Source organism: Mesoplodon densirostris, chromosome 16, assembly GCF_025265405.1.
Source record: "Mesoplodon densirostris isolate mMesDen1 chromosome 16, mMesDen1 primary haplotype, whole genome shotgun sequence".
NCBI lineage: Eukaryota > Metazoa > Chordata > Mammalia > Artiodactyla > Ziphiidae > Mesoplodon > Mesoplodon densirostris.
Genome location: NC_082676.1, coordinates 79,427,343 through 79,452,289, shown reverse-complemented (window position 1 = coordinate 79,452,289; position 24,947 = coordinate 79,427,343). Strand labels below are relative to the sequence as shown.

The 24,947-nt window shown below is 43.9% G+C and overlaps 1 protein-coding gene across 1 annotated transcript in view; it reads right to left on the bottom strand.

Annotated features, from left to right (window-relative positions):
• The window catches only part of SPTLC3 (serine palmitoyltransferase long chain base subunit 3), a 133,991-nt gene that overhangs the window by 8,073 nt on the left and 100,971 nt on the right, over positions 1-24,947 (bottom strand). Inside the window, exon 10 of the mRNA XM_060078233.1 lies at positions 4,767-4,902. Within this exon, the coding sequence (XP_059934216.1) occupies positions 4,767-4,902 (136 nt within the window). The remainder of the gene's footprint in view (positions 1-4,766; positions 4,903-24,947) is intronic.

Below are 24,947 nucleotides of genomic sequence, written 5' to 3'. Positions count from 1 at the left end.
TGATTACTGTAGCTTTGTAGTATAGTCTGAAGTCAGGGAGCCTGATTCCTCCAGCTCCATTTTTCGTTCTCAAGATTGCTTTGGCTATTCGGGGTCTTTTGTATTTCCATACAAATTGTGAATTTTTTTGTTCTAGTTCTGTGAAAAATGCCAGTGGTTGTCCCTACTTTTTTAAAGTAAGTAGAAGATGACTGAAGTAATGAAACTTCCCTCAGATACAACCGATAAGGAAATGTGGCAGCCAGTCACTTTATGGTACACATAACTGAGTGTGTATACTGTGGGGTATGGCGCACTCATTAGATAGTTACATGTACAGAGCCTTTGACATTGAGCAGAAAATCCTGGTGCATGTGACCCTGGTTTAACAAGTCTGCACATATGTAAAATCTTCGGTCTGCAGGGTTCCTAAGGAATAAAAACCATTACTCAATGCAATTACCTGAAGAAAGAATATGTTAGATGCATATTTATATGCTTTAAAAACTTAGTACTGATAATACAGTGTGGAAATTTTAAGAGGCCTCTACTTCGTGACTATAATATCAGGATCCAGATCAGAGGGTCTGCAGGAGCCAATCCCAAGCCATGTTATCTTTACAGCGACAAAGATTTTATTTTCCATCAAGCCAAAGATAGGAAATAGCAAGGGTCTCCTCATTTGTTATGTGTATGTTCAGGGATAATAAACCCATTGGCTGGATTAAGGGGGGATGGGGAAGGAGGGAGAGAGAGAAATGCACGCACACAGAGGCTGGTCGGTAGAAGCAGCCTGGAAGCTGTAGGTCATAGAATTACAAAGCTCTTTGATACTGAGTAAAACTTTTTTAAGCTATGATTCCTTCCCCTTAACTGCTTCTAGCCTCTTTTTATTTCAGAGCTAATCTCAGTAACGATTCTAGAATACACAGCTCTCAAAGTCTGTAAACTTCTTACTCTAAGATCCAATGTCAGACACAGGCATGTGCACCCCAAGTGAGCCTTTTCCCCTTTGTGCTCCATCGCTCCCCGCAGGAATCCTTAATCACTAAGATGCTTTGCCCTCAAGTGGGGTAAACGTCTCAGATCTGTTCTTAGCATTAAGAGGTTGCTGGTGTCTTATTTTAGGCTGGAAGCTGACAGCACCACAGAAACCTTGAGTCGTAACTCAGGAAGAATCCGCGACGCAGGGGTCTTTCATTTTCTTCCCGTTTAGCTGTCTGCCTTTTGGTTTCCTCGTGCAGAATGCAGGTTATCAAAGAAAGTGGTGGAGATTGCAAGAACTACCAAACACACAGCCTCTCTGGCCCCCTGGCTTGGCCATGGCAAGATATAGCCTTTGATTTGGATCGGGAAGTTTACAAGGGGATGGAGCTTTCTAACTGAGGAAGCTTGAAAACAGCCATTCTTTCTTTTTCTTGATCACCCTATGGAAGGCTGCCCACGGAACTGCACAGGATGAGAGCTCGTAATTGTCTGAGAAACAAGTCAAGTGCTTTTATTGCTAGAGTACAAACCACCTGACCCATGATCGGGCTGGTTTTCGTGACTCCCCAAAGACCATTTTCACTGTCTGCACTCTTCTCTTTGTACCAGAGGAAGTAAGTTTTGCCAAAGAATGTAGAGCGAAATATATGACTGTTGATTCATTAGGCTAACCTGAGGCCTCCCCGGAGCAGTTCTAAGTTTAAAACTTACACTACTAAACCTAGCCTCCTTCAGCTAATGTATACGATTGCCTCTGGGTTTGTATTCCCCAAAGCAAATTAGAGCTGGCATAGGCTGAAAGAAACTAAACTATGGGAATAATAATAATAATAATAATACATTAGCATTGCATTGCATGCAGCATCACTGCATTTTCTGCACCACCATCCTCCAAGTGTATGATGAGGCCTGAGGATGGAAAATGTCAACCCTGTACCAAATAGTAAATACAATATATTCTTGATTATTTAAGTGAATGTTTTATGAGTGAAATCGCATTATACTAAACTCCATAGAAGATTCCAGTGGTAGAATTGGACTTTATCCAAAAGGACTTTATCCAAAAGGATACCTGGCTGGAGATAATGTCTCCATTCTGTGGTAGGTGGAAATGTGGAGAAATCACAGTTCTTTGAGAAAAATCAAAAGTTTTTAAATAAGCAAATGAAACAAGTGCTCATACACTGGCTTAGCCAATTAACTCCGTTTCAAAAGGTTCTCTGCCTTCAGCTTTCCATTGAAGAAATATCAGCACAGGAAGCAAGATTGGGCAGCAATAACTCCTGCCAACACTAGATAATATTACCTTTTGTAACTAACCTGTTCTAAGTTTTCTTAACAACCCAAATAATTAGATTTTTTTCCCATTGTCATAATGGATGCCTTTTGATTCACCAATGATGACATTAAAGAGGGTTAAATTATACTCTGCATTGCTTTAAAGAGATGTGTATTTTTCCCCTATGGGTTGTCCTGTGCGTTGAAAAGAACACTGGTTTAGGAGGCAAATGCAACTGGTTTGAATTCTGGCCTCCAGTACCTACAATGTGAGTGACCCTGAGAAAGTAGGTTGACTTTGCGGTGTCTAGGTGTCTTCATTTGTAAACCAGGGCTAAGCACCCCACCTTCAATGGGTGATCACTGGTTTTAAGAGCCTTCCTTAGCATATAAGTAACATCCAGCAATGTTAGCGCCTCCTTAGCCATGCAACCACGATGACTCAATCTTATACTCTGTTGAAACTAACACTTATCATCATTGTAGCTATAGTAAAAGTAGTAGTAATAATGATGTCTATCACTGAATGAGTGCTTCCTCAAGTGCTATATGAAGTGCTTTATATACGTTATTAATACTATTAATGATAACAGCCAACACTGAGTAGCTTCTATGTAAGACACGACATGCCAAATGCTGATAGACTTCATCTTGTTTAATCTTCAAATGATCTTAGGAAATAGGTCCTATTCTATCCCATTTTCAATATGAGAAAAGTGGGGCTTCAGAAGGTTGGTTAACTTGTCCTAGATCCCCCAGCTAGGATGAGGCAGAGTCCAGTTTCTTTTTCACTCCAAACATCTCATTATGCCTTAGAACATCACTTTGCCAGGAAACTCCCTCTCCGTTTAATTTTCCTTTTTCACATTAGCTTTGTCTAGTCGGGACTCCTGGCATATAAAGGAGGAGGGGAACTCCCTCTTTCATTCTGTCATCGTGCACTTGAATTCTTGCATTGAAATGCATTTGCTTTTATTCTTCATGGACTCTTCTCATTGGATAGATTCATGTTCCCAGCCTGTTGAGGTTCTAATTCTAGCTTCCATCATCCAAGTCAAAAGTATCCAGCACGCTCCCTACCGCCACCCTCTGGTGTTGACACTCTCTAAAATGAAACAAGTTTACTTTTGGTGTCTTCATTTGAGCTAATCATAAAATATTAGATAGGCATGGGCTACGTGTGGGGTCAGAACGTACCGTTTCCCCAACCACTCAGAGTAAACGTGGGTTTTCTTTCTTGTCATCTAAGATCAGATGGTAAAGGGTTTTGGGTTATCTGCCAGTTGGAATCACCATTGTCACTCCTTCCTGCCATTAGCACAGAGCAGTATCCTATGACATTTCTGAAGCACACTGTCTTCTTGGCTACTCCAGGAATTATTTCCTGATCCAGATCCATGAACAAAGGGTTAAGTGTTGGATGGCTGTGTTGCACGAGGCAACTCATGTGTGTGTTTTAACTGCTTATGATTTTGCTGTGGTGAAATGACACAAAAGTGTACTCCCAAAAATCCATCTTTTAGGAGCATATAACTCAGTCCTATCCATCATGAGTTTTCAACTAATAGCTCCAGAACTTCTTTTCTATACTACATCTAATACTCTGCCAATCTACTTCGACTGTTAAGAGAATCAAATGGAAAGTTCCAACAATGGGGTTGTGTTAAAGGAGTGTCAGGTTGTCTAGAATCTGATAAACATTTGTTGAGAATTACTTTCTACCATGTGCTTCATCAGATACACGGACATTTTATATTAAAAGGAGTTTAATTAACTTCCTTTTAACAACAGAGTTAATTATTCTCTAGCAGATTGGAGATGGCTCATGTATAAATTCATCTGTGCCATACTGAGAAAAAGTCATTTTTCCTCTTCATACAGTTTTTACTAATGCTCAACCTCAGAGTTGCAATCGAGGGAAAACAACCCCAAATAAGCTTACAGGAGTGGTGTTAACATTTTTTGTTAAGAGCAAGAGCTTTGGAGTAAGCCTAGGTTTGGGTTTGCCTCTTGGTTTTACTACTGCTTGACTGGTATGGCTTTGGGAAGCTATTTAACTGCTCTCAGCCTCAGTTTCCCCACACATGAGGGTGCCTTCTTTTGAGGATGGCCATGAGAGTGCAATGGGAGAAAGCACAGAGCCTGGTAATGTTGCTTTTGAATGTTGGGAGAGACGGTTTTTTGAGGTTCTCCCTGAGAAAGATATTGGGGGAGGAGGAAGTGCAAGATCATCATCAATTTACAGCTGAGGCCTGAGATAAGTGACTCCACCCAATTCACAGAGCTTGGAAATGATGGGCCGCAGTACCTGGCTCCCTTCTCACAAGATCTGTGAAAGGGTCTTGCTGATGGGCAAGGCAGGTAGCTTCTGAGAAGCTGGACAAGTGAATTCTGAACTCAGCATCCCGCTCAAAGTGCAAAGCAATACCTATGCTGAAAGAGCCCCCTGGTGTCAAAAGCACCATCTCTGTCCGATCACCTTGGAGCTTAGGTGTTATTCTGGGAGTCCGCTGGATACTCACGCTACTTTAGCAGGCATGTAAAGGAGCAGGGGAACAACGGGAGATTCCTCATTGCCATAGATAATGAATCCCATTTCACTCAGTCTCTGTCTGAAATATCTTGTGTTTTCTGCAAGTTGCTGTACTCTCTGCAACCCTGAAAGGAAACAGGCATGAAATCCATCAATTTCCACATGGCAGAGGGAAGCAAAGGTCAGACTGTCTTGGCGAGTGTTCCTAAGTCTTTCTGCAGTCCTGCATTAAGAGTTGGAAGGGGGTCAAAGTAGGGTAGGGAAATATCTCCTGGTGAGCAGGTGTGAGCACTGATGCCTGGGATCTGCCCTGAGCGTAGAAGGCAGGATCCTGGGAATGGTGCTGCTGGGTACTGCTGGCAACCAAAGCCAGGCTAGGCTGCAGGGCAGTAGGGGAGCAGGAAGGGTGTCTAGCAAGAAGGAAGGAGATGAACTATCATTTACTAGACACCTACCATGTGTGGATTCTGCTAAGTACTATAGGCACATTAGTTCAGGGGAAGAGAGTGTGACAGGAAGTCACACATACACACACACACACACTCCACCCCATACCAGTTGTTGGTTGTGGCATTTTAGCCAAGCTGAGCTGGCCCATTAAGTAACCCTTCATCTAGGTCTCTAATCAAAGAACACTTCATCCAATCTGAATTAGAAGGGGTAGCATATCCTTGGACAGATAGATCCATTGGAGACGGGGACTATTTTGTGAGGCACCCAGTGGTGATAGAGTAACAGAGGAAAGGGAAGAGGGGGCCCTCTGCTTTCTCCAGACAGAAAAAATGACAGGGTTGGCCCCCAACAGAAGGTCAAGCAAGGTACACGTGCCCATTTCAAGGTTATTGGTACTTCAGCTCAAAAGCTTATCTTCTGTCTTAAGTGCGTATCCCAGTGGGAAGGTCACACACATTATGAGATGACCAAAGGGAACTGAAGAGTAGAAAGAGTTCTGGAGATATCTGTCTACTCACTTCTGCCTCTAATCAGGTAAGTGAGTAAACTAGCCAAAGCCAGAGAGTGTTTGCTCAATAAGGAAGATTGAATAGGATTGGATATTAAAGTCCCTGAGAAATCAGTCCAATGCTTGCATTTGATGCAGCGTTGCCATTCATCAGGAATTTGCTGATACAGCTGACCTCCATTCTGATTGGTCAGGCATCCATTCAAACTGATCAACTCTTACTTTACCAGTTATTCAATTTTTTTTTTTTTTTTTTTTTTTTTTTTTGCGGTACGCAGGCCTCTCACTGTTGTGGCCTCTCCGGTTTTGGAGCACAGGCTCCGGACACGCAGGCTCAGTGGCCATGGCTCACGGGCCTAGCCGCTCCACGGCATGTGGGATCTTCCTGGACCGGGGCACGAACCTGTGTCCCCTGCATCGGCAGGCAGACTCTCAACAACTACGCCACCAGGGAAGCCCTTATTCAATATTTTGAACATCACTCCTGAGTGTGTTTGTAACTCTTTAGATGGAAAATGGATAAAAATTTCAATAAACATGTCATCATGGTCTTCTAGTTTCTTCTTGGAGACATGGCCCCAGACCGTACTTTGACAAAGGGTTGAGCAGTGGGTATCTCCTGCTCAGCATCCTTCCTCCAGGGGACCATGATGTTCAGGTAGAGTTGGCTCCACCTTTCCTCTTGGCTACAGGGGTATTGTGTGACCCAGGCCTGGCCTATTGGAATACTCCACCCCCCTGATAATTGGGTCATTGATGGAACACAACCAGGGCCTACCAGTCTTTCAGATCTACTGAGGAAGAAGTGTAAAAACAAGGTCAACTTCAAGCTACATCCTTGCCACCATGGAGGAAACCTGCTTGAGAATGACGCTGATTCAGAAAAAAGCCAAGGCACAAGACAGCAAGAGTCTTGATGGGATCATTGGAACTCTTGGGTCTAGCAGTGCCTAAGTGAGTCCATCCTTTGGACTGTCCCTGTTGTGTGAACCATTACATTTCTTTTTCTTACTGAAGCTACTTTGAGCTGAATTTCTACTACCTACAACCTGATATGTCCTGATTAATACAGGTGGCCAATAATTGGATGAGGGGACTTCTTAAGGACAATAGTAATATCAACAGCAATAATTATTGTAGCTTACAGATATGTAATGTCAACTTTGTTATAAGCACTTGGCATTTAATGATTTATTTAGTCCTCACAACAACTCTATTGAGGCAGATGCTATAATCTCATGTCATGCACGAGGAGGAGACAAGTAACTTACCCAAGTTCACATAGTTGGTAGGTAGCAGGGCCAGAATTTGAACCCAGGCAGTTCATCCCACCCCCCAACCTCCCATTTGCATAAATTTTGTTGCATAGACACAGCCTCTTTTGTGCTTAAAAAAAAAAAGAACAGTTTTGTAACATGCTGAAGTGTCCCTTGGAAACTTGTATTTGTACAGAGAGCAACCTATTTGAAGGACAGAACTAACAATGAGGAAGGAAAATATTTGTCATTACTTAAAAATAAAAATATCATCCATACACTTTGAAACTGTGTGTATTTAGGAAGATGAGAACATAAGGAGTAGGGAGAGACTGGGGACCAGAGAAGGAAAAGAAAAGAGGGGATGTGTGTAGGCATAAGGCTGATTCACTTCGCTGTGCAGCAGAAACTAACACAGCATTGCAAAGCAATTATACTCCAATTAAAAAAAAACCCCAAAAACAGAAGAGGGGCTAGAGTATGACTTATTTTAAAGAAGGTGATTCAGATAAAAATGAATGAATTTACAAAACAGAAACAGACGTACAGATATTGAAAACAGACTTAGGGTTACCAAAGAGGAAATGTGGGGCGGGGGGATAAGTCAGGAGCTTGGGATGAACATGCACACACCACGATATATAAGAAAAATAACCAACCAGGGCCTACTGGATAGCACGGGAAGCTCTACTCAGTATTCTGTGATAACCTATACGAGAACAAAATCTAAAAAGAATGAATATATGTAGAACGGAATCACTTTGCTGTACACCTGAAACTAGCACAACACTGTAAATCAACTATACTCCAATAAAATTAAAAACAAACAAAGTAAAGAAGGTGATTCAAATGAAGGCACAGATATACATCCCAGCTACCAAAATGTATTCCATATGGCTTGTCCCCTTGTGTGTTCAGCTCTTCTGTTGATTGTTAGTTGCACAATGAATAGATGAGTTCATCAGGCTGAGTCTGATGATTCCTAAATGATCCCCCTCACAGACTAGAAGGATTTCCTGGCCTGGAAGTGCATGAGTGACTTAAATTGCTTTTCCCAATGGCATTATCTTTGCACTTGCCCATAATGACTCATCCATCATTGGGCTGCGCAGCTACTTAATTGGCCCCGTCTGTCCTCTCTGCCTTGATTAACCCAAGTAACTGGATCACGAACTAATGTCATCATTTTACTGCTTCTAGATCCCTTGGAGAGTTGACCAAACAGATCAGAATATCGATTGCAGGGGCAGCTGACTCTTGAGAACTGAATGTTTTATTCTTGCCCTGTCTTCTCCCTCTTTGAACCATTTAGCACAGCATGGCTGACAAGCCATTATGACACACTTCGTGGTCACCATGTTTTCTCACTTAGGGTCACTATAAATGCCTTGAGGTCTTTTGAGTTGGCCAAGACACAGCTCCTTTCAATTACTCTATTGCTCACTCTGGAAAATTGGAAACATTCTCCTCCTCTTGGAGGGCCTGGGGGCAGAGAGAAATTTGTACATATAAAATGCTACTCACCTACAGGATGTGGGTGATTTTATTAATTATGTTGTGCTTTGAGATCCTTGTTTGAAGAGGGCTTTATAAAAGTAGAAGGAATTTTTAGCACTTGTTCTTTCGTACAGGGATGGCCACGCCAGGATGGCATGGGGACTGGGCATGGCAGTGACCTTCCCTTTGCAATACACAAAGTCCCTAATTAAATAGTTCCTGATTCTTCTTCCACTTATTATAATACGTAGAAGTCAGGGAAGGCTCCACACAGATAAATAAGTGAAGGATCAGATCTCTTATGTAGAGCGCTGGAGAGTTTATACGAGTGTCTTATTTTGCTGTATTCTGGGTTCTCTGGAAAAGGAATAAGCTTTGGAGTTAAATGGACTAGGAACCAAACTCCACCTGGACAATGTAAGGCTTTGAAACCTCAGTTTCACCTAGCGATACATAAGCTTATCTCACAAGAAGATTGGGAGAAATAAAGGGTTAATGCAGGAACATGCTTAATACTGTGTCTGGGAAAAAGGTACTTGAAAGGTTAGTTACATTTTTCTGTTAGCAATAGTTCTGGGTAGCCTCAGTGGCACCTCGAAATCATTTGGAGAGCTTGGCAAAATCCCATGCCCAGACTGTACCCCAGACCAATGAAATCAGCATCTCTGGTAATGAGATCAAGCATGAGTTTCGGATTTCACCAGGTGCAGCCAAGGAGACTCAGATGTCTCAGAAACAATGGCCATTACCAGTTCACCCCCGAGGCCATGCATGGCTGTGTTAGGCGCCTGACTGTGTCTTGGCTGAGTCATGCTCCTTGGTTGGACATGGAAAGTAAAAGATGGGCATATGTCTTAGCCTCTTGTTTGGCAAGATGACATCCCAGCATTTACTGAATGCTCGAGGTCTCCAATGGTATGTTTGTGGGATCACTTGCTCCCCTGACAGTTATCGGCTCCAAAGTGCTCACTCGACTTGAGACCAACCTCACTGTCAACCTTGCCCCTCTCATGAGGCTGGATAAAATCAGGGATGGACCCAGCTGGGCAGATGACCTGTAGGTTGCCATTCTACCCACTTGGATTTCTAGCTCTGCCAATTTGAGAGATGGACTAGGTTTAACCTTCTCTCCAATGTTATTAAAACAAAAACAGCTGGGGCAGGGGAAGGAAAACAAATAAAACCCAAAGTGTCACCACTACAAAGCCATGCCATCCCCAAATAAAAACAATCATCTGTGGCATTTCCAAAAATATGCTCAGGTCAACTCAATCTCCAGAGGGCCAGAAGGAATTGTGGACAGTAGACACTCCCAGAATGACCTGTCAAAAGCTAAAGAAGGAAAATATCTTCTCTGTCGAACCATCGAACCATCATCTGCTGGCAAAAGAGGACAAAGGCATTTCCCCCTGTAAGACTGAGTGAAAGAGGCGGATTTGATGAGTTTGCAAGACAATACCAACGACACTATTTTCTGCAGACTTTGCAAGCTTGCTCTCTAACAGAGGAAACGTGCATAGACCCAGATGGCACGGGGGGACTTATTTTATTATTCCCCAGGCTGAAAAAGGCACATACAGAAATACACACCGCCCTCCTTTCACCAGTGCGGAATACAGGCTGGGCAACCTCGAACATGCTCCTAGGCAGTGACGCTTGGGAAATGCGGTTCTCTTCTTTAGAGATAGGAAGAATCTTTCCCTAAAACATGTCTCACAACTTAAGAAGTCGATCTTTCTGAACAACCAGTTTGATCCTCAAGAGTGCCCGCAGTGGTCTGAGAAGGGCTCCCTCCCCCCAACCCCTGCCACCTTGCCTCCTTCCCCTTCTTTGTCTGATGCTCACACTAGGCTTCTGCTCAGGGCATGGGGAGGGGGCGGGAGCAGGGGTGCCGGGGAGAGACCTTGGAGTAAAGTTTCACTGTGGCAGCAGGAACCCAGCATCTGTTATTTTAAGCTCTGGACAGCAGACAGGACATTTTGTTTCCTACACACTCGGGGCAGAGAGATCTCAGGAAAGATCAAGAGGCTACCGAGCAGCAAGAATCATAAGAATCACATTAGCAGTGACAAGCTTCCCAGTGGGATGGAGAAGACAGCGTTTGGAGTGGTTTGCTGAGAGGAACACATATTTTTATCAGGCACTGAAGCTCTCTCCCTTTTGATGTCTGGATTCCAAGGTTACGGCATGCTTTATAGTCACATACTCGTGTGCCAAGGACGGTCCAGGCTGCTCAGTCCTGCCCCTGTGGAATGCACACAGGAGCGGAGTGGGCAGGCTGGACATCAGGGTGGACGGCTGTCTACAGGACAGGATTTCATGCCCCTGTTTCCACCTCCCCACCCACTGCTCAGATACATCGTCAGGGGCCTAATCCACAAGGAGAGGTGACAATGGACATGTCTTGTGCACCTACAATGAGCCAGGAGCTGTGCTTTTGGGCCCCCTTCACAGATGAGGAAACCAAGGCTGGGAGACTGTTCATGCATTGCACAGCTGACCTGGAAATCGGCGGTGCCTAAGAGTCTATCAAAGTCTGCTCCTTGTAAGAAGCTCGTAAACTCATTTCTGATGAGGTGTGAGTCCCATGATTCATGGATTCATACATTTCACAAATGAAAAGCACTCACTATGTACAAGAGCCAGCTGCTAAGATGGAGGAGAAGATGAAAAAATTCTGGGGCTATTTGGCAAGAAATAACCTAACAGTAGAGAGAGCAGATATCAGATAATATACACATGAGAAGAGCCATAAGACGGATATAGACAGAGTCAGCTGGCCTGTCACATAGTAGTGCTTCTTGAATCCTTACAGAATGAGTGATAAGATTTCACATTAACTTGCATTTAAGTAGAGAGCAGTATCTTAGCAAGTCTCGAATGATGGAGTTTTACACATCCAGTGGGGTAATTTGGGAGGCTGGGGCCTTTGGGAGCCTTGCGAATTGGTGATTCTTAAACAGGGGAACACACCAGAGTCTTCAGGGAATAATTTTTTTTTCTGGAATACTCACAGGTAAGCCTCTTCTGCAGAGATTCTGCTCCAGAAGGACTGGTGTGGACCTTTTACAAAACCTCCCCCTGGGTAACTGTGGTGTGCACCCCAGTTCTGAACCCTCACTCGTAGTCATAAACTGTTGTGGTTGTTGATTCTATGAAGTTAATAAGGCTGATTCTAACTGAAGCCTCCAGAGAGCAATTTGTCTCCAAGTATTTTTGCATTTTTCCCCTCCATCAACAGGTCCGTGTGTCAGCTCCCATCTGCCCTTTTCTTTTTTCTATGGAGATGAGGAAGACACTCGTATCTGAGCCTTAATTTACTGATCTGTTAAATGGGGATGATAACAATCTATTTCCCAGGACTTTGGGGAGAATGTTATTTCGTACTTTTCTGTGTGAGTGGCTGTTGTGTTCAGGGGAGAATTAAAAGATGAATATGTCTATTATTTTCAAGGAGCTTATAGCCTAGAAAAGGTATGTAATAATCACAGATGGTAGAAAATTGAATGCCCCGTGGAAGAAATGCTCTGGGAGTTTGGAGCCAAGACCTAGAGGTGGTAAGTGAACACCTTGTGTGCCAGGAGGGATGGTTAGCTCACTTGCCTAGAACGTTTGGTTTACAGTCATGAGAAACATCAGTGGAATCAGACCCAGACGGCTGCAGATGCCAACCTAAGAGGTGGTGGGCACTAGGGAGCCAAGGCAGCATCACGAGCAGGATATGCCATGTTCTGAGGGGGTTTAGGAAGAGGGAGTTATACTGTATAGTACGTGGAGTAGGATAAGGAGAAAACCAGAGGTGGCCAGACACGTAAGGAGGCCAGAGTGGCAGCAGAAGTGGGTGAGATGTGCTTCAGCAAAGATTGTGGCAAGAAGGCAAAGGAGAGGTCCTGGCTGAGGAATTGGGTTAATGGGGGTCCTCTGAAAGCGCTCTGAGAAACCGCGCAAATGAAAGTAGCCTCTAGGAAGCCCCATCGAGGCAGCGTGTGCATGATTCAAACCTCTGGTTTTCAAAGTGTCTGCTGGGCGGGGTGTGCACTGAGGAAGCCTCAGGGAGGGGGTGCGGGGGAAAAACTGAGGGAGGGGCTCAGCGGCTAGGAGATCGGACCACTCCACCCTCCAAGCTGTCTCCATGACAACAGCATCTCTGCCAAGTGCTCAAGGACCGTGAGCCTAATTTTCCTGGGTTCAAAATCCTCTCTGCCATCTTGGGCAAGGCATTTCATCTTTCTGCAGCTCAAGTTTTTCACCTGTAAAATGTGAATAATGACAATGACAATAATAATAAGAAGGATTGGGGCTTCCCTGGTGGCGCAGTGGTTGAGAGTCCGCCTGCCAATGCAGGGGACACGGGTTCGTGCCCTGGTCCAGGAAGATCCCACTTGCCACGGAGCGGCTGGGCTCGTGAGCCATGGCCGCTGAGCCTGCGCGTCCGGAGCCTGTGCTCCGCCACGGGAGAGGCCACAACAGTGAGAGGCCCACGTACCACAAAAAAAAAAAAGAAAAAAGAAGGATGCCCATTTCATACTGTTATGAGGATTTGATTTTAAGCACTTTGGACAGTGTCTGGCACACAATAAGTCTTATAAGAGTGTTGTAAGATTTAAAAAATTTGTATAAAATGGACTTTCACGTACATTTCATTTGAAAAAAAAATTCTGTGGTTCAAAAAAATATTGAAAACTATTCATTTCCAGTCTTCACCAAAGACTGAACTGACTTGCTTGGATTTGTACTCTAAGGCTGGGCCTCTGTGATCAATGGAAGTGACCTGTGGTGTCTACAGCCAATCTGGTTGTTCCTGTACCCTCCTCAGTTTCTTTGGTTTTTTTGTTTTGGTGCCTAGGACATACCTTTTGGTATTTTCTTAACCCCCAGAATTAAATATTCACCAGAATAATGTTCATTCTCAGTATTCAAGTTGAAGCATATGACCACTGGAAATCTAACTACATAAAGTCCTATTTACAAAAATGAAATACATTTTAGCGACATTAACCAGTACTTAAGACGTAATCACATGAGCTCTTAGAAAGGACTGGGCTCTTTCTGAAGAAAGAGATTCTCCACTGCTGGCTTTGAAGATGGAGGGGGTCACATAGTGAGAAATTCAAGTCTCCAGGAGCTGAGAGGGGCCCCAGCTGACAGCTGACAAGCAAACAGGGACTTCAGTCCTGAAACCCCCAGAAACTGAGTTCTGCCACCACCACATGGGAGCCTGGGAGAGGAGTGTGAACTGCAGAAAAAAGCTGCTGACACCTCGATTTCTGCCTTGCCAGGGCCTGAGCAGAGAAGACACTTCCCAGACTCCCGACCCCAGGAGACTGTGAGATAATAAATGGATGTCATTTGAAGTCCGAAGTCTGTCGTCATCTGTGATGTAGAAATAGAGAACTAATACATTCTGTCTAGCCTAGAGCACACGCTGGCCTTCTCCAGCCACAAATCCACCTGCTTAATCCTCCCTGGCTGTGGCTGACCTGATTTTCTCCCCAAACTTCTCCAGACAAGAGCTGGGCTGGGGTATGGCCCTCTGCCGCTTTTGGGGTTTTTGCTGCTGAGCTGAAAATGAACCCGTGATGGAGAAAACAAAGATCAACGTGGAACAGTAACTCCCCTTCCCCCTCAAAGATCCTGCAGCTGGAATCACGTTCTTCTGCAGTTGGACTGAACCAGCAGAGAATTCCATGTGTGCTACATCACAACTCCCCCATCTCCGACTCCATCCACCCAGAGGAAACAAGAGGGAAGAGGTAACTTCTGTAGGACTCAGGGTGTAAAAGGATATCTTGTTTGTAGGACGGGAGGAAGGAAGTGGCCACGTTATCCTTTTGCCCCAGTGCCATCTAAAAGACAGATTCTCCTTACACTCTTGCTGGGGAAATCTTTTAAGGCCTCAAAGCAAGTGCAGAATTTACTGAACTGCCATAAAATTCTGCGCTTGGCTAACTCTTAAGGCGAAGTATATGAAGGGATAGAACGTTGTGGAACATTTTTCAAGCCATTTCTGCACAACCAAACAAACATCCCCTCCTAGCTGGGGCTCCACAGGTTGGCTAATTCTGCGTTTATTGGATGCCCACCCCCTTCCCCGCAGCGTGGTCCTACAAGCACGTGAGCAGCAATAGGGCAGAGAGGCAACACCTGTCACTTTGCTTGCTGACCCCAACCTTAGGTCCCCCCCCACCACAAACAAAAACCAGGTAGAACTTTCTTACCCCCCAGCACAGGTGATTAATCATGGACAGAGGCAGCCCCTCAGTTGAAAGCCAGCCGAGCGTAGCACCGCCATCTGTTCTGCGTTAGCTCTTGTTGAAAGGCCAGTGGCTTGAAACCATTTAGAAAACGCAGCCCTCCGTGCCTTCTGTCTCTTTCTCTGCCTCTCTTTGCATCTCCAGCTGGTAACCAAGTGGCAAATATATTTAGGAAGCAGTGGCTGGGTCCCCCCTCAACAATGCCATGGGCCTTGGATGCCAGGGGCCTCAGACGGCCCATTAGGGGTGGGATTCTCTATGGGCTCTTCTGCATTCATGGAGGGACTTCAGAGAGAGAGAACCAACGATGTGTGGCTGGGTTTAGGGGGAGAAAAGAACTTGGAGGAAGTCAATTTTGTATTCGCTGAACGCTATGCCAAGGTAGATGCTGAGATGACCTTTAAAAACGCCGTGTCTAATTATCACAGAATCATCTCCCTAATCACAGTCCTTTGTGGTTCTCACTGTCTCTTCCTCACAGAGATTCTGGGTGAAGAGTAAGTCAGTAAGAACAGCCACGAGATGAGCTTGATAGTTTGGATGGATAAGTGTAGTTTGCAGCCCCCAAAGAGCTTGCCCTGCAGGGAAGCAACATCTTCCGAGAGATGTTTGTGAATGGATCTCGTGTCAAATATAAACAGTAGGAAAGTGAGAAAGTTCCACTCTGGAGAGTGAACTGCTGCTACCCAGTGCACTCCTTTCCTTCCCCCTTCAAAGCGTTAAATCTTCCCAGTTAGTCACTCCCGTTTTTAAACCTATCAAACTCAAGTGTAAAAATATGTGTGCCCTGTTCCAGGGACCAGAGCAGAGGTCCAAGGTCACAGCTGGAAGGCGCGGGGGCCACTTTCTCCAAGTCCACGTCGGGTTAGAAGCAGGGTCAGTACCTCACCTGCCAATCTCATGATAAGATTTCACAAATGATCAGGATGAATGAAATAATCCAGACAAAATAATTTAAAAATGAGGCATGGTTGTATTTTCCAGTGCCAATGCATTATATTTTAAGTCTCACTCTTTTTTCTTTTATCTTCAGTTTCCTCTCCAGAGGGTAAAGAAAAGAAAAATGATTGAGGTTCATAAATTAATGAACTTATTTGAAAGACCTTGCCATTTTATTCAATTCCTTCTCCTAAGAACTGAATACAAAACAGAAATTTAAGCCTTTGGAAAACATTTTTATAAAATCCCAGATATGGTACAGAATGAATTACGTGGAGTGCATTTGCCCACATGTACATAACAGAAGCACACAGCTTTTAGTGCTTCCTAAAGTAGATGGAATGCTTAAGGCAATGTTGAGTAGAATCATATTTTCATATAAATTCAATCTCGATATGAAGTTGCTAGTTTTATTTTTCTACCTGGGCTTAGAATTCAGTTTTCCCTTGTGACTAGTTTACCTTGATTAGTCACATGCTGGGTGCTGATGTGATGGACATCAGAAAGTTGATACTTTTTGAAGCCTCTTAGCCTCCTCTTAGTCCATGGTCTCAAAAGAACCAAAGTGTGGCTGAATAAGAGAGTTGGGGTGGGGGCTTCCCTGGTGGCGCAGTGGTTGAGAGTCCGCCTGCTGATGCAGGGGACACAGGTTCGTGCCCCGGTCCGGGAGGGTCCCGCATGCCGCGGAGTGGCTGGACCCGTGAGCCATGGCCGCTGAGCCTGCACGTCCGGAGCCTGTGCTCCGCAATGGGAGAGACCACAGCAAAAGAGAGTTGAGGTAACTCAAAATAAACCCATCTGATTCAAATAATTAACCTAAATGTCCATGTGTTTAAATTGTATGTTTTCAATTGCAATTTATAATTTTCTGATAATGATGCAATTTATAATTTTCTGCCTCATCACATCCTCTCTTTCAGAAAAATGGCCTGATTTTCTGAGAGTGTGTTACTACTTCCAAAATATGCATTCTCTCCTGTTCTGGCCTGACTTCCAGAGCTGTTCCAATTTCATGTCTTTTTAGCTTCTTCGGGGAAAGCACTATGCCCAGGGTCCATTTGCTGCCTCCAAAAAGTACACAGCATTGGGGAATTGAGCACCATCATAATGATAATGATCTCAATACCTGCCATGGCCTGGGACTCTGTTCTACGAGAAAGAAGCAGAAGTGGTTACGTAAAAGCCAGACTAGAAGCCCCGAGAGTCCCTATAAAAGGAAGAGATTTGTCTTCAGTCTTTTGGACTTTGTTTTTCTTTTTCCTTGAGCTACTTTTATTCCACTCCAGGTCAAGAGTTTATTTTTTAAGTCAATAGAGAAAGATTGGGAAACTGTCTAAAATATACAATGTCTTCCCACAGTATACGTCCATCAGAAAGACTGGGGAAAGAATGTCCTGGGCTGAGGTTAGGTCCTGTGGCAAAGACTGGCTGGCTATTCACCAATCCCATTTCCCCCTCCTAGGCAGGTGGTTAACTTCATTTCCCAGGATGCTTTGTGGTTAGGCAAGGTCCTGTGACTGAGTCCCAGCAATAGGATGTAGGCAGAAATGAAACAAACCATTCCAGTTATGGCCCCTGAAAGCTTCACACACACAATCCTCTTGGCTCCTCACCCCTTTGATGGCAACCTTGGAAGCCATAAGTTGGAGGAGCCACAAGATGGAAGGAGGCTGTGTTGACACCCATTTTGGGCTCTATATGAGCAACAAAAAAATGCCTATTGTGTTATATGTTGGAGTTTGTTACAACAACTAATTAACCTTAACTAATACTGACCTTGTAAGAAAGATACCATGAAAAATTTTCAAGGATTCAAAATCCTAATGCCCTTTTACTTTTCATTGGCTAAATAGTGCCCTGGTAAAGGGAAACTCTAATTTTTCAGTGTTAATTTTATTTTTTTCAACCTCTCATTACTAGTCACCAAACAATGCCATGAAAACCGGAAGTCTCTTGATTGAAAAAGACCCTAAGTGCAAATCATCATTAAGATGGAGAAGAGGAGGGGAGGAGGTCCCTCCAACATACTCAATGGAAACTGCCAGTTTGGATGCTTAAGAACACCTGCGCGCCTCTGTTTTGGAAATGTACTTCAACTCGGACAGAGAGGATTAGCTGGTGCCCAGTCTTTGCTGATGACTGTGTGCGTCAAATGCATTTATGAGATTGGGATGGTGTCTCCCTAGGAAACCTTAAGTGAGGGATTCAGCTAACTGCTTGGATAATTAAAGGAAAAACTCCATTTTTGCTTCTGCTATTTGGTAGTAATGGCTTGAATTATCTGACTTACCTCTATATTAGATGGTGTCTAGACAAAGCCTTAGCATAGGTAATCATGTAAAACCATTCAGTTCTCAAAAGAATAGGAAAGGAACTCTACATTTTGGCTTATGCATGTATCTACCAAGGAAGTGATTATAACTCCAGTATTTGAACCAAAATAATTCCATAAGTAACCTCTAAAGAAATGATATTGTAGTTGTTTATAGAGAGTGATTAGAATTCAAGCCTTGTCCAGGAAATCTGCTTAGCCCCAAATTCAGTCATTCCATTTTCATTCATTCACATATTTGATGCTTAAGGCACAATTAATTAATTAATCACTACCCATTTGGAGGACTAGGATTAGGGTATGTGTGACTAACATAAGAGCCAAAGATTTCATGAGACAGAGGAAGGAAGGATTATTTCTTGACTGTGGCCACTGTGAGAGGACTTAGAAGGCTGAACAGAGATCCAGGAGATAAAGAATGGGTGTAATGGGCTTGTGGAGAGAGATGAGAATCTTCTAGATAGAGGGAATACCAATTGGTGGTACCAATGCCTTATGAATAGTTGCTGGGATACAGCCAAACCTTACACTGAATGGGATCATTCATTCAGCCAACATATACTGTTTGAAGTTGGGGACAGTGTCCCTGCCCTCATGTCACTTGTATTCTCCTGGGGAGACAGAAAATAACCAAGGAAACAGTACATAATTCCAGGTGGTGGTAAGTGCTATGAAGGAAAATGGTGCAGAATAAGGGAGTAGATAGAGTCACCAGCAAGGGAGGGGGTGATATTTTAGAAAGGGTGGTTAGGGGTGGTCTCTCTGGGTTGGTGGCAGGTGCTAGAAGGGTCACTCCAGCAGGAACCCCCATTCCAAGCTGTCCTGGGTCCAGATTTCAACTGGTCTCCAAGTTTGGGTCTGAGCCTGTTCTGAGAGGTGAGCTGGAGTAGTAGAAAATACAAGGGCATCTGTGTCCGGGGTCGGGAACAAAGAAGGTCTGGATGGTGGTCAAGGGGTGAAAAATGCGGGAAGGTGGAAGCTGCAGGAAATCAGAGAGGACTCCAATTGTTTTCTTTGATTTTGACTTATATGTGTTTTTGAACATGATCTGAATTTCATCCACTAACAGAATGCATCCCCCCTTTTCCACTGCTGTTCCTTTTTGCACAGAAACCACAGTGGTCTTTAACCCCTCAGATATTCTCAGGGACTAGAACCAGGGGTTTTGCAGTGAAGCGACAGAATACTCAGTTTTAACTTTAGAATGGGCAGTGTCACCATAAAGTAGTGACACCGTAATATAACCAAATGCACATTTAAAAGACATCACCTCCCCAGTTCAGGAATGGAGAGCCTCGCTACCCCAGAGGACGATACTCAGAAGAAGAAAGAACAATCCCATTAGCTGAGGGTCTTCACTCCTCAGTCTCGCCAAAGGCAGCATGAGATGTGCAAGCAGAATTCTAGGGCCAAAGTAACAGCTTCTTCACAGATGGAATGTTTTGAATACCTCTCAAGTCATGCAAGAAATAAAAAAACCTCACAAAGTTAGTGTGAGGAGGCCCTCTGTTGGGGAGCATGTCTATTTAATACTTCCTCCTCAGATCTTGGGCTCATCACAATTCTGATTTTCTAAAGGGCAAAGGAAGCTCAGCTTGAGGCAAAATTCCTGTACTGGCACAATGGCTGGGGTACTTAGCTCTAATTTTCGAGTCAGTTTCCCCATCCTTCTCTTATTAGCCTTCCTGCTATAGTTCACCAAAGCCTGTGTCTCCATATTGAAATATTGAAAGTGGAGAATTGAGGAAATTATTTGGATAATATCTAATATGACTGAGGAAGGATGATGGTAATACTATTTGTCTCATCTTTTTGTAGCAATAATCCCAGAATACTATATTCAGAAAATATATTAAATTAAAAAGGAAAAACAGCCTATTGCATTCCATCCTGTCAAATTCCTATATTTTTTTGAGGATCCTGTATAGCTAATTCCTTTATTTCCAGGAAGAACACAATTCATTATTCCATCTTGATTTTACCTTTAGTTTTTCTCTACCTATACAACATCCAGACATGTCCCCCACCCTGCCACCCAGAAACTCCTTCTGTTTACAGGCAAAGAGGGACAAGTGTGACTTTGAAGAAAAATAGAAAATTCTATTTTTCTTAACTTTATTGTTTAAGCATAGGAGATTTTATTAACAATGATGAAGGTGTGTTCAACTGAAGTTGGATATTATATGTTAGGAATTGGAACTCTGTATTTGTTTTCACTTGTAAGTAAATTTCCACTACTCTTTTCCCCTCTAGGGAAACACTACTGACCACTCAATTATAAACAAATCAAATATTTCCATGTATATGATAGCAAAAAACGGTTCTGTGATTCACAGCATTGGTGATTATCCCATCAGCCTAGCACTGAAGTAACAGTAGGAAAAACTGATGAAATCACAGAGATTCTTTTTCCTAGAGCCATTTTGGTCAGATAAGGAATGCCTTAGCCAATGGAGTGATCTATTGTCTGTTCTGAAGTGGAGAAGTTTTCATCACCTTTTCATGAGACACTGATACAGGCTCAAGTTTGAGAAGCACGTTTCTACATCACAGAAAAGAAAAAGGGGGGCATACATGTGCAGAGGGGAATGTAAAGAGAGCAGAGGATGGAATTCTGGCAAATGCAAATGGGGAAGAAGAAGTAGCGGAGAAAGGGAGGAAGAACAGACAAATAAATAAAAGAGAACCAGAAAAGAACAGCATCTTCCACAACCAAGGGAAGACTGTTCTCAAGGAGAGAGGATGAGGTGGAAAGGTCAGTCAAGTTCAGCTGGAGAAGTACTAACAGGGTCGGTGGGCAGCGGCGGCCTCTGAGGGAACAGAGTCCATGGAAATGTGCAGAGGATGAGGGCTGATGGCTGAGGGGGAGGAGTGGGGGGGGCAGGCAGACGGCCATTCTTCTGAGAAGATCTGCAGCAATGGAAGGTGTGCGACTTGACAGCTATTGAAACAGAAGGGGTGAGGGGAGGCTTTTTACGATGAAGGAGATGAACAGGTTCCTGGTTGAGAAAAGGGGCCGGTGCCTTTAGAAGGTAGGAAGGGAGAGAATCAAGCACAGAGATATGGAAGAGATAAGGGTCGTTTATTTGCTGAGCTAAGAGGGAAAGAGAGAAGGATTCAACAAATATTTGTTGAGAACTTGTCATTGCCAGGCACTGTTCTCGGTGTCAGGAACAAGACAGCAAAATGCTTGTTCTCCTGGAGTTTACATCCTAGTGGGAAACCAGAAAATAAGCAGATACGTGTGTAATTTGTCAGGTGCTCATAAATGCTACTAAGAATGAAGCAAGGTGAGGAGAATTAGAGGGACAAGAAGGGGTGTGCAGGGCTTCCCTGGTGGTGCAGTGGTTGAGAGTCCGCCTGCCGATGCAGGGGATACGGGTTCGTGCCCCAGTCCGGGAAGATCCTACATGCCGCAGAGCGTCTGGGCCCATGAGCCACGGCCGCTGAGCCTGCGTGTCCGGAGCCTGTGCTCCACAACGGGAGAGGCCACAAGAGTGAGAGGCCTGTGTACCACCAAAAAAAAAAAAAAAAAAAAAAAGAAGGGGTGTGCAATTAAGGATACAGCTGCTCCTCTCATAAGGCTGATTTTGAGCAAAGATGTGAAGAAAGTGAGGGAACGGGCTATGCATGTGTTAGCTGGACATGATGTTCTAGAAAGGCCAGCAAGTGCAAAGACCCTTTGTGAGAGCTGTTCCCTGCGTTCTAGGAAAAACAAGTATGCCAGCTACTTGGAGTGGACCAAGCAAGGGAAAGTGTGGTGGGAAATATGGAAGACCACATCAGGAGAAGCCCGGAAGGCCAAAGTCTGGACTTTACACTGAGAAAGATGGAAAACAATGAAAAGTTCTGAGTGAAGGGGTGATATGATCTGGGTTACATTTTTTTAAAAGATAATTTTGGCTTCTGTGTGGAGAACAAGTCATAAAAAGGCAAGAGTGGGGAGTGGAGATCATCCCAGTGATCCAGGTGAGAGGTGATGGAGGCGATGGTGGAGGGGGTGAGAAGGGACCTGATTCCTGGGATATGTCAAAGGAAGTGCTGCAGGATGTGCTGATGGAGTAGGTGTAAGGCCTGAGAGACAGGAAAATTCCAGGGTGCATAAAAACGATTGGAAAAATTAGAGAAGGAAAGGGAGAAAGCAGATGAGTTAAAAATAATAGTAACTTTCACCTTTATTGGGTGCTTACTATGCATCAAGTATCATGCTAAGTTCATTATCTACATTACATCCCTTAATCCTCCCTACAACCCCAGTTTACAATGAAGGAACTGAAGCTAAAAGAGGGTAAGCAACTTGCCATTCATGGAGCAAGTGGTGGGTCGAGGATCGGGCCCCATGCAGTCTGGCTGAAAGCACGCACCCTAACCCCTCCACGCGATACAACTTCTATTTTCTCTGAGAAGTGAAAGGTTACCCAGAGTTGGGGGACAGAGAGCCCCAACTGGGGGTTCAAAAAGAATGTAGACTGATTAATTGAAAAATATATCAAAGATTTAAATAAATAATAAGACAATTGTTGACGATGCTTTCTTTAGGGGAGTGGTTGTTGTCTCTTGGGCCTCACCCTCCGGCCTGGGCCATGTCTTGATGAAGAATATGACAGAGTGCCATCTTTCTGGACCTCTTCAAAAGTGGTGTTCATCACTGAGGTATCCCCATCACTGAGTCATCCCTTCAGCTGCCACAACTGGTGTGGGACTGACTCCCAGCTCCCAGTCCTATGAGATAAACATTCCCTCCATCTTGGAGCCTTTCAAGGCTCCTTGCTTAGCATAAACGCTGACCTGAAATCGAGTGGGTCTGCAAGATGGAAATTGAGTCATGGCATATTTATTAAGCTGAGCACTGGGCTTGGCACTCAGAGGGACACCAAACTAATTCATGACACAGCTCTTGCCCTTGAAGGGCTTACAGCATTGGTTTGGCTGGGGGACCACCCAACATCCATTAGGATGGAGAAACCAAATCTCCACTTTGGGTTCATGGTGCTGCACGAGGTGACAGGACAGGAGACGAGAAGGGCCTCGGTGCCTGTGGAAGGCCTGGGTGGCTTGCAGCCCCTCAGCTTGTGGTGCATTAACTCCACGAGCAGCCTGGCTGCAGAGTCAAGGTGGCTGTTTGTTCATAAACATTGTCATTTCACTGGGACTGCTATTTCATCTTTGAACCTTGGCTTCAAAGAACACTGACCTTATCCCTGTAGTCTGCCTTTCTTTGAAGCGTATGGCTTTGCCTTGCAGATTAAAGTGAAGACATTCATCAAGCAACAGATCTGGCCAACCGCTCCCCAAACTCAACCCAAAACAAAGCCTTGAAAGGCTCCAATCACAGTGGCAGGGGAGCAGCCGAAGATCAAGGCTCGGAGCAGGGTGCTTTCTCAGATCCTGTAAGGAAGCTCTGGCTCGACAAAGTGCAGCCCTTTGAGCTTTGGGCAACTTTACCCTGAGAGTTGGTCTATCTCTGCAGAAAGGGGTGAGTTACTGCAACATTCCCAACCAGACTTGTTTATCTTATTTAAAGCAGGCATTGTTGTCAATGAGGCCAGCGTGATGATTCACTGTGTGCTTTTGAATTCTTCAAAAGCCATGTCAGGCTGAACCATCTGAAACTTGGCTGATGATTCAGTCAGTTTTCTTTTTTATCACTTTCTTTTGTTAGTTCCTTTGAAAAGAAACTGTCCGATCTTTCTCCCTGATTCCCCTTAACTTGACTCTGAGAACAGAGACTGAACACATATCCTTTTCTCATTTCTTTCTTTTTTCCTCTTAAGATGGCAAAAAGAGTGAAGTGAGACCCTTTAACTGGGAGGTTAAAAATAATGACCAGGCGATTCTTTAATTATAAGGCAAGAGAGAGAACCAAGGGAAATACCTCTCCCCTCAGAGGAAGAAAAACTGACAATAGATAGCTATCAAAGTTCTTATGATCATGTCTATAAGTGTAACTTTTCTGCAGATCTTTTTGGTCAGATAAACAGAGTGAGTTCTGTCTGTGATGAAGTGGTAAAGCCTTCCAGAGGTGGGAAGGAAAAGATTGTCAAGTTGGGGACATGTTAATCACCAGATGCTGATAATATATACACTACAGGGCTTAAGAAATTAGTGATCTTTATTAAGACGTAGGTTAATTTTCAGGGTAACTTTTTTCTAGTTATTCATCTTGAAAATATGACCAATGGATAATTCTGGTCATCATAGGACAATTCATTTAACTGGCATTTTAGCTTTAGTCTCAAATAATTGTTTTCCATTAAGAAATGCACATAGTCAAGAAGATCATTAAGATGACTTTGAGAGAGTTCCAGTGATTCTGGACCAGCTTTTTCACACAACCGGACAGCTCATGTGGGAATGGAGACAGGTCTATTTCGAGTTTCATCTTTAGAAGGTTTAAAGATATCTGCTTATTCATATCTATATCCATATCTCTTAGCTTACCACCACCATTTCCCTAAATTCAGGTGGGCGATGTGACTAGTTTTGGCCAATGCATGGTAAGCAAGGTGATGTGTCACTTCCAGGCTGATGTTCTTTCTCTCTACCATGGCGATTGTGGAGGCCAGGTGCTGAGATGGCCAAGCCTCAAGCTCGCAGAAGCCTGAGTCACTTCCTACGGAGATGAAGTGGGCAGGGAGGTGTCTGATTTGTATTAGATCTGGTATTAGATCTGTGAGCAAGAAATAAACCTTGATTCAGTTAAGTCACTGAGATTCTCAAGGTTTATTTGTTACACTGGCATAATTTAGCTTATCCTGACTAATCCAGGACTTTGAAGGAAATCTAGTCTTACCTCACTTGCATCACAAGAATCCTTCCTACAAGACATAGTCCAAATACTTCTTGAACACCTCAGGAATAATACCAAGTAATGTAGCAAGCAATTATACAATGCTTACTATAGATGGAATTGTTTTCAGTCATAATGAAG